Source organism: Crassostrea angulata, chromosome 6 (assembly GCF_025612915.1).
Source record: "Crassostrea angulata isolate pt1a10 chromosome 6, ASM2561291v2, whole genome shotgun sequence".
NCBI classification, from domain to species: domain Eukaryota; kingdom Metazoa; phylum Mollusca; class Bivalvia; order Ostreida; family Ostreidae; genus Magallana; species Magallana angulata.
Window position 1 is genome coordinate 26442829 of NC_069116.1, and position 12380 is coordinate 26455208.

The 12380-nt window shown below is 32.6% G+C and overlaps 1 protein-coding gene across 3 annotated transcripts; it reads left to right on the forward strand.

Moving 5' to 3' along the window:
* Positions 1 to 403: 403 nt before the first annotated feature.
* On the forward strand, positions 404 to 11988 carry LOC128188727 (lipid scramblase CLPTM1L-like). 3 transcript variants are annotated; one of them, XM_052859953.1, is made up of 19 exons: positions 404 to 453; positions 1154 to 1368; positions 1777 to 1877; positions 3026 to 3209; positions 3737 to 3861; positions 5168 to 5240; positions 5376 to 5493; positions 6147 to 6167; positions 7160 to 7254; positions 7374 to 7458; positions 7892 to 7995; positions 8401 to 8466; positions 8657 to 8707; positions 8832 to 8914; positions 9374 to 9408; positions 9637 to 9692; positions 11334 to 11378; positions 11486 to 11601; positions 11690 to 11988. In XM_052859953.1, exons 2-19 carry the CDS (start codon positions 1210 to 1212, stop codon positions 11787 to 11789), a joined length of 1617 nt encoding a protein of 538 aa, XP_052715913.1. In that variant the 5' UTR covers positions 404 to 453; positions 1154 to 1209; the 3' UTR covers positions 11790 to 11988. The 3 variants fall into 3 exon arrangements, with proteins under 3 accessions (XP_052715913.1, XP_052715912.1, XP_052715914.1); XM_052859952.1 differs by lacking the exon at positions 404 to 453 and adding an exon at positions 786 to 966; XM_052859954.1 differs by lacking the exons at positions 404 to 453; positions 6147 to 6167 and adding an exon at positions 791 to 966.
* Positions 11989 to 12380: the final 392 nt, after the last annotated feature.

A 12380-nucleotide genomic window follows, 5' to 3' on the forward strand; every position in this document is an offset into this window, starting at 1 on the left:
CTTAAATTTAGTCTGATGCGATTGTAGCTAGAGGGCTAGATAAAAAGCATCGTTAAAATGTAGGTACTTCAAAAGAAAAATAACGTTTCATCCTAGGTAACCGCATTTTTAACAAGCCCCCATGATTGTAGACGACTTTTTTGAAGAAAGAAAAATAAGAAGCATGCAATAAAGGCTCTACTGGTCTATAGCTGTTGCACTCTGGAATATATCTGTGTATTGATAAATTGCTACAATAAGCTCCATTTCATTCAGGGGAAAATACTAAATTAACTTAGCCAATGGTATAGGTATACTCAACTGACGTGAAAGTTAAATAATCATGATAACATGTTGGACCTTACAAGCTTGCGGATCGTTGATCGGTTTGGGTCAATTACTACAAAATGCTTCCCGGAATCCCTCTGCTTTTTACATTTCTCACACGTTTTATATAGAGGAAGAAGCAAGCAGGTGTGTTTACATTTTTATTTTACAGTCTGTCTTATTTTATATAGGATTTGGTAAAAATCACAGTAACAATTAATTCAACAAACATTTAATGCATGCTTAGTGAATGCATTCCTTTAATTCATATGAGTTCAATTTAAATACTGATTGAAAAGCCGCACTGTAACCCGAATTATCTTGAGGAAATATGAAAGTAAACTCCCAGTAAACTTCATTGATTGGCATTCATTTCTATCAATAAATTTGTACAAAATTATAATGGGCCATACATACGAGAGAAACATATACTTTTAAACATACATTATAGATCTGCCCAAATAGCTCAATTGTACTGTTGTAGAGCTTTAGACTTGAAATGCAGGGGCCTTAGGTTTTATTCACAGTTCAACCGCTTACTTCTCCTCTCATATTGCAACACTTAATATGACTGACTTTATTTTAAAAAAAAATGTTTTTAATCTTTGGTATGTTCATCAGAACCAAGCTTAAGTGACTGCATGAAGAGGCTCAAGAGCTGTATGCATATACATATATATATTTTAACATTAATTGGTACAATTTTTTCAGTGATCAAAGACATGTAGAGTCTAAACTGTAAACTGATTTAATATATGCATTATTTGGTGATTTTATGCACTGCAGTGACTTAATAATTTCATCTCATTGAGTACATATAGATTATATTTTATTTTTTTCTTTACAGAGTTAACTCAATAACCATGGGGTTTTGTCTATGAATGAAAGAGATTAGAAAACAAAATGAAGCCATCTTTCACCCTAATCATCTCGGCTATATTCCTAGCATACATTGCTCACTCTATGTATGTTATCTATGGAATTTTCTTCCCAGAGCAGTGTAAAAGTGGGGGAAGGTGTATATATCCTTATTTATCTAGGAAACCTACTCCCAAATTAGAGGTAGGTTGCATGTAGTAAGTCCTTTCTAGTGAAAACCAAGCTGTAAAAAAAAAATGGCTACACTATGTACTTCTTAACCTAATTCAACTATATAAATGCCTTTCTAATAATGCCTATGCATTTTGTCTTAAACATTTGATTTAATACATGGATAATATTGAAAATGGATAATAATAATAATTTGAAACTGTAAAGATGGAAATAAATGAAGCCAATAATTATTTGTTTATTTTTCATTGTAAACATCCAAAAAGTGTAACAAATTTTGTTAAAGCACTTCTGGTATAAATTGTTATTTGTATGAATGTTCACAAAAACCAAATGGAGCCATAATATAAATAAAATGTTCTTGAGAACTTTTATAATTTATCTATAATGTTTTATCATTGCTCTTGCGGTTTCCCCTAGATTCTTGTCTATACATCAGCCATGAAAGCTAGTTTGAAAGAGAGAGATCTTACTCTTGTTTGGAAAAATTCCTCACTAGATGTGTCCAGTACTGTTGAAAAGTAAGTGATCTTTTTTTCTTCATTTATAGATGTTTGGTCATGGTAATACATGTATGTAGCGGTTTTATTTTTTCTCAATCAAGCTTCGCTAATTAATATTCAGCGTAAAATTCAACAAAGAGTTCCGGAAATCATCTGAATTTTTTGGATTTTACAATTTTGCGCATGCGCATTACATTCACGCTAAATCACGGGAGGATCTTTATTTTATGTTTCCACAATATCACATTTGCATGGATAAACTCAGAGACGATAAAACAAATGCGTTTAAATTTTCATTGGAATTTTTTTTTCTGTTCATCAAAGTAAATATAGGAGATAACTCTAACACAGTGCATTTATTATAAAAAAAAAAATCCCAGGAGTTTCGAATGTCAACATGATGTGTAAAAAACGTTTGTTGAAGAAACGTGGAATTCTGCAATTATAGAAAAAACTTTTCAAAAAAGGTATTTACAGCTTCAAAATTGTTTGTTATAAACAATTTGACTGTTATTTTCAATGCAACATACTTTATTAATTTTCTCCAAAATCGTTTTGGAGTGATTCTGCAATTTTCTGCTACATTACGGGTATATGGGAGGCATTTTAACTGTGGTGAAGGCCTTTCCCCAGACACAGTTACATTATTCCAACTCAGCAGAGTGTAGTGAAATTAATAGCATAAGGCTTAAAGCTTGGTTATGCAAATATCAACAATATATACAGTTTGTTGATGTATCTATTTCATAAATGTCCGATATCATATGCTATGTCAACCCGTGCACGCACGGGTCAAAATCTAGTGTATATGTATTAAAATACAGTTCCATTGTTAATATCAATATATTTTGAACAATATATCAATACATGTGATAATATATACATGTATTAGTCTTCCCATATTTATATAAGGCCAGTGATTCCATATTTTTATATTACGATAAAAATGATAGATCTCTTAGATTTTAGAAAATTACAGGTAATTACATGTTCATGTAAATTTATGGGGTTTTTTTTCAACTTAAAATCAGTTTTTGTTGTTATAACAAAGTTCCAGATTAATATAGTTACATGTAATACTATTCATTATTTGAAATTCATTTGTTAAATTATTACTTACAAAGTTTATCTGACATTTATTATCAATTCTGTTATGCTTTCTTTAGCACTGTGAATGTAAGCCTTCCAAAGAAAGTCAGAAATAATGGTACCATGTATGTCCATGTGTTTTTGGTGCCGCCTGGCCAGGATCCATTTGCGAGTCAATACACAGTCCACAGGTTCTCACCCATCACCACCTACACTCTTCCCAAGTCTGAAGTGTTCAGTCTGATGGGAGACACACAGAAGGTGGGGGTTATCTGTAAAGATTGACTTGATCTTTTTAAGGAGGCTGGATGGTGAAGAAATAAACCACCAGATCTACCTAGATATTAAAGACATGAATTTTTTAACTATAAACTATTATTAAATAAAGAAAAAATTCATGTTTTTCTTGTTAAATTTGGGTACTTTCCTATTTTTTTTATATAGAACTCTTCATCTAAAGGAGATCAATACAGTATAAAAATGTTCCTCGAAATCAAGCCCTTTTAAAGATTACTATCCCTCCCAATACAGCTACTGTACATGCTTTAGCAATAGTGAAAAAAAAGGGAAATCATGAATGAAATTAGCACAATAAATTTCCAACCACTCTTGTGGCAAAAATTGACTGAATTTGCCTTCCATAAGAGAATGATTTTTAATATATATCTCACCAGATCTTATCATGATTATCATGATTTGTTTAAGTTTTGAAGTAAGAAGTCGTTTTTTTCTATTTTCATGTGTTTCATTTACAAGCACTGGTACATAATCAACTTTAAAATTTTCAGAATGAAACAAGTTTGCCCACAGTGCCAGTCTCCCACTGGAGACAAAAGATCACCATCAATGTGATGAATGAACACCTGGCGCTGGACAGAACGGCCATCCCACACGACATCTACCGATACTTCAAGTCAGAATCCTTAATGTCCTTGCATTCTTATTAATTATACATAAGATTAAAACACTTAATTATAAATAAACAGATTAATTTGTATTTAAAGGGTTTTTATACCCCCGCAAACGAAGTTTAGGGGGGTATATTGGTTTCACCCTGTCCGTCTGTCCGTCTGTCTGTAGACGCAACTTTGTCCCCCCTATAGAATTTTTTATTACTGCATGGAACAGTTTGAAAATTTGTACATATGTCGAACACCATCTGAAGATGTGCACCTGCAATTTTTTTTAAGATCAGACAAGATTTAATGATTTTATGACAGTTTTCATATTCCTTATTCTATATATTGTACACTAATGTTGAAAAGTACGGGAGGTAATCCTTACAGATTTTATTAATTAATTAATAGAAAACACTCTAAAATATATTTATATAAATACATCCAGATGGAGTTTTTTGTCTTTATGTCTTAATTAATAAAAAAAAATTTATTTTTTATAAGTATTCTATCAACTGACAATGCAAAGTTTTTGTTTGTCAATGATAAATTCTTAGGAGCTAATGAGAACATCAAAGACAAGTGTGGCTGAATTCATTTGTCCCAAGGGAGCCATTATCTGAGCCATGGTTCAGATGGAGCATGTGTTTAGGGGAAATTGATAATCTGTAAAATGGGTGATGGTTTTGGGGTTCTGATTTGGAGTTCAATTGTGCCATAGGAGAAAGTGAGGAAAATTTGAAACAACTAATTGCATCTGTCAAGACTCTTATTAGAAAGATATTGAAAGTTTTATCAACAGAAGAGCATTGCTTGGCTACCGGTATTTCTATTCACTGCAAAGGGAGGGGTTATTGTCATTTTGTTGGTTTTTCTTTAAATGAATTAAATTAAAAAAATATATCATCAAATACATACATTTGTAAATGTATTACTGTTATAGATATGTATTTACAGTGAAATTCTGACAAGTTTGATTTTAATTTTTCTTTGTTAACTATTTTTTTTTTTTTTTTACATTTCTAGAATTTTTTTTTTGTATGTGTTCCAGACCTTAATTATTATTCAATTCAATTATTTGTCCCATTTGAAATTAGCCTAGCGGGGGTATTAGTCCCATTAGGACAGTTCTAGTTGCTGTTGGTTTTATAATTAGCAAAATCATTTATTCGAATCAGGATAAATTATTTCTGTTTTGGGATTACATGCAATGACTACTTCTTTGATCTGTGTAAAGTTAAGATTTAAACTAAGAAATAGTTTTGACTTTAAATCATTAAAGAAGTGATGAACCTGAAGCAATCAATTATATTGATTTTTTAGGGCTTCACCAGATGGGGATTACTTGCCTGTACTGTTCATTGATGAGCTAAGCTTCAGAGTCAGGGATTTACTGGTAATTAATCAACATTTGAAATTAATATCAACAATCAATATATTTATCTATACATGTATGTACAGTGCATTTTATTTAACAAAAACTGATTTTGCAATGATTAGTCTACTAGCAGTGTGAATTTTTAATGTTTAGCCAATTAACAAAAGCTGTGACCAGATGCCCCTGAGTATAACATACAGCCCCATTTCCGTCGGAAAACTGCGTTTCTGGACCCACATGTTACAATCCATTGAAACTCTACATAAATTTGGTATGGAACTCTTTACAATTTTTTAAAAACAATTGAAAAACTTGATACTATATTGATTATTAAGTTTAACGATGAAATGTTCTTTGTTGTGTCATATAGGACTTTAAAACAGTTCAAATATTGCGGCAAAAATTGTATTGATGCGTTCTGTGAAATTAAAGAAAAAAATATTTCCTACATGGATTGCAATTATATTAACCAATTTTTGTTCTTATTAATATCTGTCTTTCTGAGCGATGTAAGGTAGTTTGTTAAAGTCATAAAATATTAAAATGTCATTTTTTATTAATTACGGGTATGTTATTGGTACATGTAAGACCCAGTACTCCTTCCTCTTTTGACGCTTTTCTTTTTTGGTCAATTGACTTTCATGTCATGCAATTGACATGTTGATTTTTACCATTTTAAACTAGATCATTTTATGGTTCAATATACATTGGCCATTGATAATTTTTGTAGTGCAAATAGTCATAGGAAAAACATAGAAACATAAACATGTGTAGGAAAATTCACATACCGGCATATAGGAAAATTTATCTTGTGGGTGTAAAATCTGTTTTTTGCATATATTAACTTGTATTCAAGCAATTTAGCGCAATGGTGTGTGAATATACTGTGTACATTTTTATTGAATCTTTCTTGTGGTAAAACAGGTGTTGAAAATGAGCTCCCAGGTACAGTACAGTGATCCAAGGGAATGGATAACATCCTTGTCTTAAGAGCATGCATTTCATTTTTTTGAAGGTTGAGGATTAATTTTTAGGAATGGGTTAAGCTAACAGTAACCCTAGGGTCCATTAACACTGATTCAATTTAGATTTGTTACAATTGTTTTCTGTACCTGATAAATTTGAATTATTAAGAATGGTGAAGAAATCAAACAATGGAACAGGTTTTATTGTGGTGGATAATACATGTAGGTGTACATCCTACTTAATCAAAATATTGTTAGAGTAGCCTCACTCATGCCCCCTTCATTATATAAATAGTGCCTGTTTGGGAGGGTAACAGTTGAAATTGACACCCAGAGGAAACCATTGTCAACCGATGCGAAGCGGAGGTTGACAATGGTTTTCGAGGGGTGTCAATTTCAACTGTTATCCTCCCAAACAGGCACTATTTATTTTATTATACTGAATTTCTTAATTTTAGAGAATTTTTTACTACTTTTATATAGAAATGACATGAATTCTATGGCGAACCGTACATGCATGATTTATGGGCATGTAACAATTCGTTCTGTTACCCGTTGCTAAGTGTGTTGCTAACGCTAAGGGTGATAGAACGAATTATCAACTGCGTCTAAACCAATCTGATTTCAGTATTTAACATGAAAGTATAATAAAAATAAATGTTTGTTAAAAAAATGATAGCTGGTCATTTTTGTATAAAGGTGAACATATGGTAAGTTACATGTTGAAGAATCAGAATGTAGAGAGCCACTAGATTGATTATCCAACATTAAAGTTAATAAACAAAGGGATAAATATCGGAAAAATTTCATTTTCTGAGTCTCTGCAAGAGGATTGAAAAACATACCTGGAGGATGATAATCATACTGCCATTTATCCTGTAAAGAAATTAGTTATATGAAAAAATATTTGCAGTCAAAAAGAATGTACAGCTTTTAAAGATTTGAAACTTAATTTGAGTTATGACATTTTAGGTTTCACTGAGAAGGATACGGATGAACTAAAGGGAATATTTGCAGACACCAATTTTTATTTCCTTATGATGACCTTCGCTGTTGCTGCCTTCCATGTAAGTCATTATTTCTGTGTCCGAGAAATGTCAACTGAATTTTTTTTTTCATAGAGCTGCAGTTTCATAGCTAACACTCTAATCTATTATTCATAAATTTTTTTTCCGTTTTCAAACAGCTGCTGTTTGACTTTCTTGCTTTCAAAAATGACATAAGTTATTGGAGAAACAGAAAAAATATGGTGGGCCTATCTTCAAGAGCAGGTAAAAATTTTTAACTAAAAACATTTTTTAGTATGCATTGTCTGTTCTGACATGGCCATTCAATGAAATATAGTTTTGCTAATGATTGAAACTTTATCTACTGTTTTAAATGATATTTTTGGCATATGTTTGATAATATTTCCCATATTTCTCTACAACATTTTGAAATGCTATATCAAGTAAACACTGCAGTAAGTACATGCAAAAGACAATAACATCAAGAGCTAAATTGGACTTTCCTTCAATATTCATATGCATACACATTTTAAAGAAGAGTTATGGAAAAAATAAAACTGTTAAAATCAACATGTAGAGATAGTTATACTTTTTGCACTAAGTGTGAAATAGCATGGATGTTGTTTTGTATTGCTAGTGGCTAGTGGCTTAACACCATACATCAGCTGATCTTCAGTGTTTATTTATATACCTGTAGTACTGTGGAGGTGTGTGTCCACTATCATCATCTTCCTTTACCTGTGGGACCAGGAGACCAGTCTGTTAGTGCTGATACCAGCAGGGATAGGGGCCATCATAGAGGTTAGTCGGTTAGCACTCAGAGGAACACCGGGGGGGGGGGGGGGGGGGGGGGGGCTTGTCTCAAAGGTAGAGGGAAGGGGTAGATTGATGGCTTCTCAAGTAAAGCTAGAGGTAAAGAGGTAAATGTGTATGATAGTGTTAATATGCTGTCTAATATACATTTTCCTGAGAGTGAACAATTTTCTTGACAAAGTGGCCACCTTGAATGAATGCTTAGAGCAGTTGTGATAATCAAAGCAACGGAGGTTTGTATTTAAAATTTTAATGCATGTAAATTAATCATTGAAAATATGTGAAGTTCTTGAATCTTGAAAGTAAATTAGATATGGGTTACTAGGGAAAAAGGTAGTTCAGAAAAGAATTTTAACGATTTCTTCCATTACTAAATAAGATGATTTTTTGTAGGTCTGGAAAGTGAAGAAGGCTTTCAAGATGTCTTTGGAATGGAGTGGATTGACACCCAAACTCTCGGTAATAACACAAATAACATGTTCAATTTCTAGCTGAAATGAGATTCATGATATAATCTCTCTGGTGAACAGTCTATATTAACTATGATCATTCAATGAATGAGAATTTCGAAAGCTAAGAGAATCTCTATGTGATAAATTATGTTCTATTTTATGTAAACACTGTATGTTTAAATTTTTTTTGGTTACAGTTTGGACAGACGTCAAAGAAAGAGCAAGAAACAGAAGCGTTTGATTCACAAGTAAGAGTGTTTTCTGTTTGAATATACTTGTTTGATACCCAGTAACTCTGCATGAAATAAGCCACGACACACTTGTATATAGAACTGTTGTGTTGTGGTATATGATTCCTCCCTGCCTTTACAGGCCATGAAGTACCTGTCCTATGCCCTACTGCCATTATGTATTGGATTGGCTGTCTACAACCTATTATACACCCCACACAAAAGGTATGCTGCTTTAGTGTTTGATATCAAACCTGCTTTTATATACATCGGTAGACTTGTGTTATATCCAGATATGAAATACACTGTACATGTATTATTAAAAGTTTCTATTACTCCCAACATGTCAGTAGAGATAGTGGGGAAATTGGTCAAATGCTATGTGCTGTCTTATGGAAAGCAATTTTGGACTTTCACTATTTAAATGGTTATGAAGTCATACAATAGTAAATTGATATTCAAAATTTCAAAAGGATGGTCATTATCATTATTTTGAAAGATGAAATCTCATAGCTGCAATACTGTGTGCAGACAAAATAAGTAATGTGTGTTTGTACTTTCCATACATACAGCCTATTTTAAAACTTTAAGATAAACATGATTATTATTAAAATATGTAATTAGCATTACATGGGAATTGAATTGTCAAGTTTAAAGTATGTATTTTCCATCCTTTTTTCTCAGCTGGTACTCATGGTGTATAGAAAGTCTAGTCAATGGTATGTTATCTCTTGGTGTTATGAATGTATGTAAATGATTAATGCATTTTAGATATTCATTAGGGTAAATTAAATAAAGGCAAAAATCTTTGTCTTTAATGCTTAAACATTCTTATGTTTGAAACACTATTTTATTATTCTCTCTGTTTGAACATGTAAATCCTTCAACAGCAACAAAAAAATAGCCACAAAAAAACTAGAGTGAATTCATGTGAAATCTTTTTATAGGTGTCTATGCCTTTGGGTTCCTCTTTATGTTGCCCCAGCTGTTTGTTAATTATAAGGTAAGAGACTGCCCCTCGATTTAAACTTATTTAATCATTTTCAGCCATTGAAAATGAGATGAAATTGTTACAACAATTTGATACAAGATTATTATTTTTAGTTCACCTCAGCTGAAAGCTCAAGTGAGCTATTCTGATCACATTTTGTCTGACATCCGTCTGTCTGTCTGTCTGTCTGTAAACTTTTCACATTTTCTTAGCCTTCGTCCTTAGCCTAAGGGGATTCAAAGTTGTGAAAATTAAGGACCACACCCATTTGCAAAGGGAGGAATTTATGAAAATTTTCGAGAAATTTTCAAAATTCTTCTTCTCACGAACCATAAGAGCAGGAAAGCTAAAACTTGTGTGGAACGTCCTCAGGTAGTGTAGATTCAAAGTTGTGAAAATCATGATCCCCAGGGGTAGGGTGTGGCCGCAATGGGGAGTCAAAGTTTAACATAGGAATATATAGAGTAAATCTTTAAAAACCTTCTTCTGAGAAACTAATCAGCCAGGAAAGCTGAATCTTGTGTGGAAGCATCCTCAGGTAGTATAGATTCAAAATTATGAAAATCATGACCACCGGGGGTTGGGTGGGGCCACAATGGGGAGGGGGGCGAAGTTTTACAAAGAAATATATAGAGTAAATTTTTTAAAATATTCATCTCGGAAACTAATCAGCCAGGAAACTGAAACTTGTGTGGAAGCATTCTTAGGTAGTGTAGATTCAAAGTTGTGAAAATCATGATCCCTGGGGGTTGGATGGGGTCAAATTGGGGGGGGGGGGTGTTAAAGTTTTACATAGGAACATAAAGAGTAAATCTTTAAAAATCTTCTTCTCAAAAACAAATAAGCCAGGAAAGCTGAAACTTGTGTGGAAGCATCCTCAGGTAGTGTAGATTCAAAGTTGTGATTGTAATTGTTAAGACTTTGGTCCCAGGACAATTCTTCGGCCTAACAAGAAGGTTCAGAGTTTGATGTAGGTTTATATCCCATCTATAAACAATTGTTAAGGATCTTTTTGAGAATTGCAATACTCAACATGTGATATGACTATAAAATCATCCAGTTAGAAAAGGGACTAATGATTATAAACATAAGAATATCCAGGGGGAAAAATGGATTTTATTTATACAGGATCTACATATATTATTGTACATTGTCCAGATAGTTTGGATTATGATTCCATTAAGCTGATTTTATCATACTTATTGTTCCTCAGTTGAGCGATGTGGCCCATGGGCCTCTTGTTTTGCAAACCTGACTATTTGATTTGGAATCTTGGACAAATATGTTGCCTCAAAGTCTTCCGTCAGGAGGAGATTTGAAGGAATTTTTTTTACATGCATGTTTGTCATTTTTTCATACATGAAGGTGTTGTTATTGATACAAAAAACAGTGATATCCAGTCCAGTATTGTCTATTTGATTAAAAAAAAATATTCACATAAAAGACTTTACCCTGGAAAAATCTTGAATCAATCCATACCAGTTAAAATTGTTTGAAGAATGTAAAATTTGAAAAGACACTCCTTCAAGATTAGGATTTTTTATCATATAATTTAAATGAGTTAATACAAGGTCAGCCTTTTAAGATGCCTATTGTGAACAGTAAAATTTAGTGCATTTCTGCATATTTAGTACTTTGATTTTTCTATTGTAGCTCAAGTCAGTAGCCCACCTGCCTTGGAGGGCCTTCACTTACAAGGTACACTACAGAGCTTATTATCTAATCAAAATTAGATGAACATGTACATTTATGTACGTATAAATATTTTATGCAATTGATTTTGATTTAAAAAAAAACTTTTGTAGGCCTTCAATACTTTCATTGATGACATTTTTGCATTCATCATCACCATGCCCACGGCTCACAGACTTGCCTGTTTCAGAGATGATGTTGTTTTCTTCTTTTATCTGTATCAGAGATGGTAAGAACTTTAAAACACTTTTAACCTAAAACATAGGATTAAAAAAACATATATATTCCAGGCTTACAAGATGTTTTCCATTTTCCAGGTTGTATCCGGTGGATAAATCTCGGGTGAATGAGTTTGGAATGAGCTTTGAGGATGAGAAGAGCGAGGGCAAGCCTCTACACAAGAAGAAAAAGGATTAAATCCATCATTAGATTCTACAAATATAGTCATTATTTATTTTGATTTTATCAGAATATTTATAAGTCTTTTTATGTATGATTAGTTTTATTGGAGTTTTCCTGATGGATGAATTGTATTAGCCGATGGATGAGTCTGTACCATGATCAGTTGTTGTCAAGGATAAAGTGTTAGAATGGGTTATAGTCAACCAGTGCTGTGTTTTTAGCTCACCTGAGCTGAAAGCTCAAGTGGGCTATTCTGATCACATTTTGTCCGTCGTCCGTCTGTCCGTCCGTCTGTCCGTCTGTCCGTCTGTAAACTTTTTACATTTTGAACTTCTTCTCTAAAACCGCTTATCCAATTTCAACCAAATTTGGCACAAATCATCCTTATGGGAGGGCGAATATAAATTGCAGAAATAAAAGTTTGATCTGTATTCAAAGCGGAGAAAACCTTGAAACTGTAGAAAAAGGGGGGTGCATTTTTAAAAATCTTCTTCTCAAGAACTACCGAGGCAAATTCAACATAGTTTAGCATAAATTATCCTTATGGGAAGGAAAATATAAATTGCAAAAATTAAGAGGAAATTTTGTTTCAAATCTGAGTTATTA

Bases quoted from the DNA above. Each gene is read 5' to 3' on its own strand.
- LOC128188727 (XM_052859953.1), top strand. From the start codon at position 1,210: ATGAAGCCATCTTTCACCCTAATCATCTCGGCTATATTCCTAGCATAC. The intron at 9,693-11,333 runs GTAAGAGACTGC...TTTCTATTGTAG, and splicing joins AGCTGTTTGTTAATTATAAG to CTCAAGTCAGTAGCCCACCT. The intron at 11,379-11,485 runs GTACACTACAGA...AAACTTTTGTAG, and splicing joins GGAGGGCCTTCACTTACAAG to GCCTTCAATACTTTCATTGA.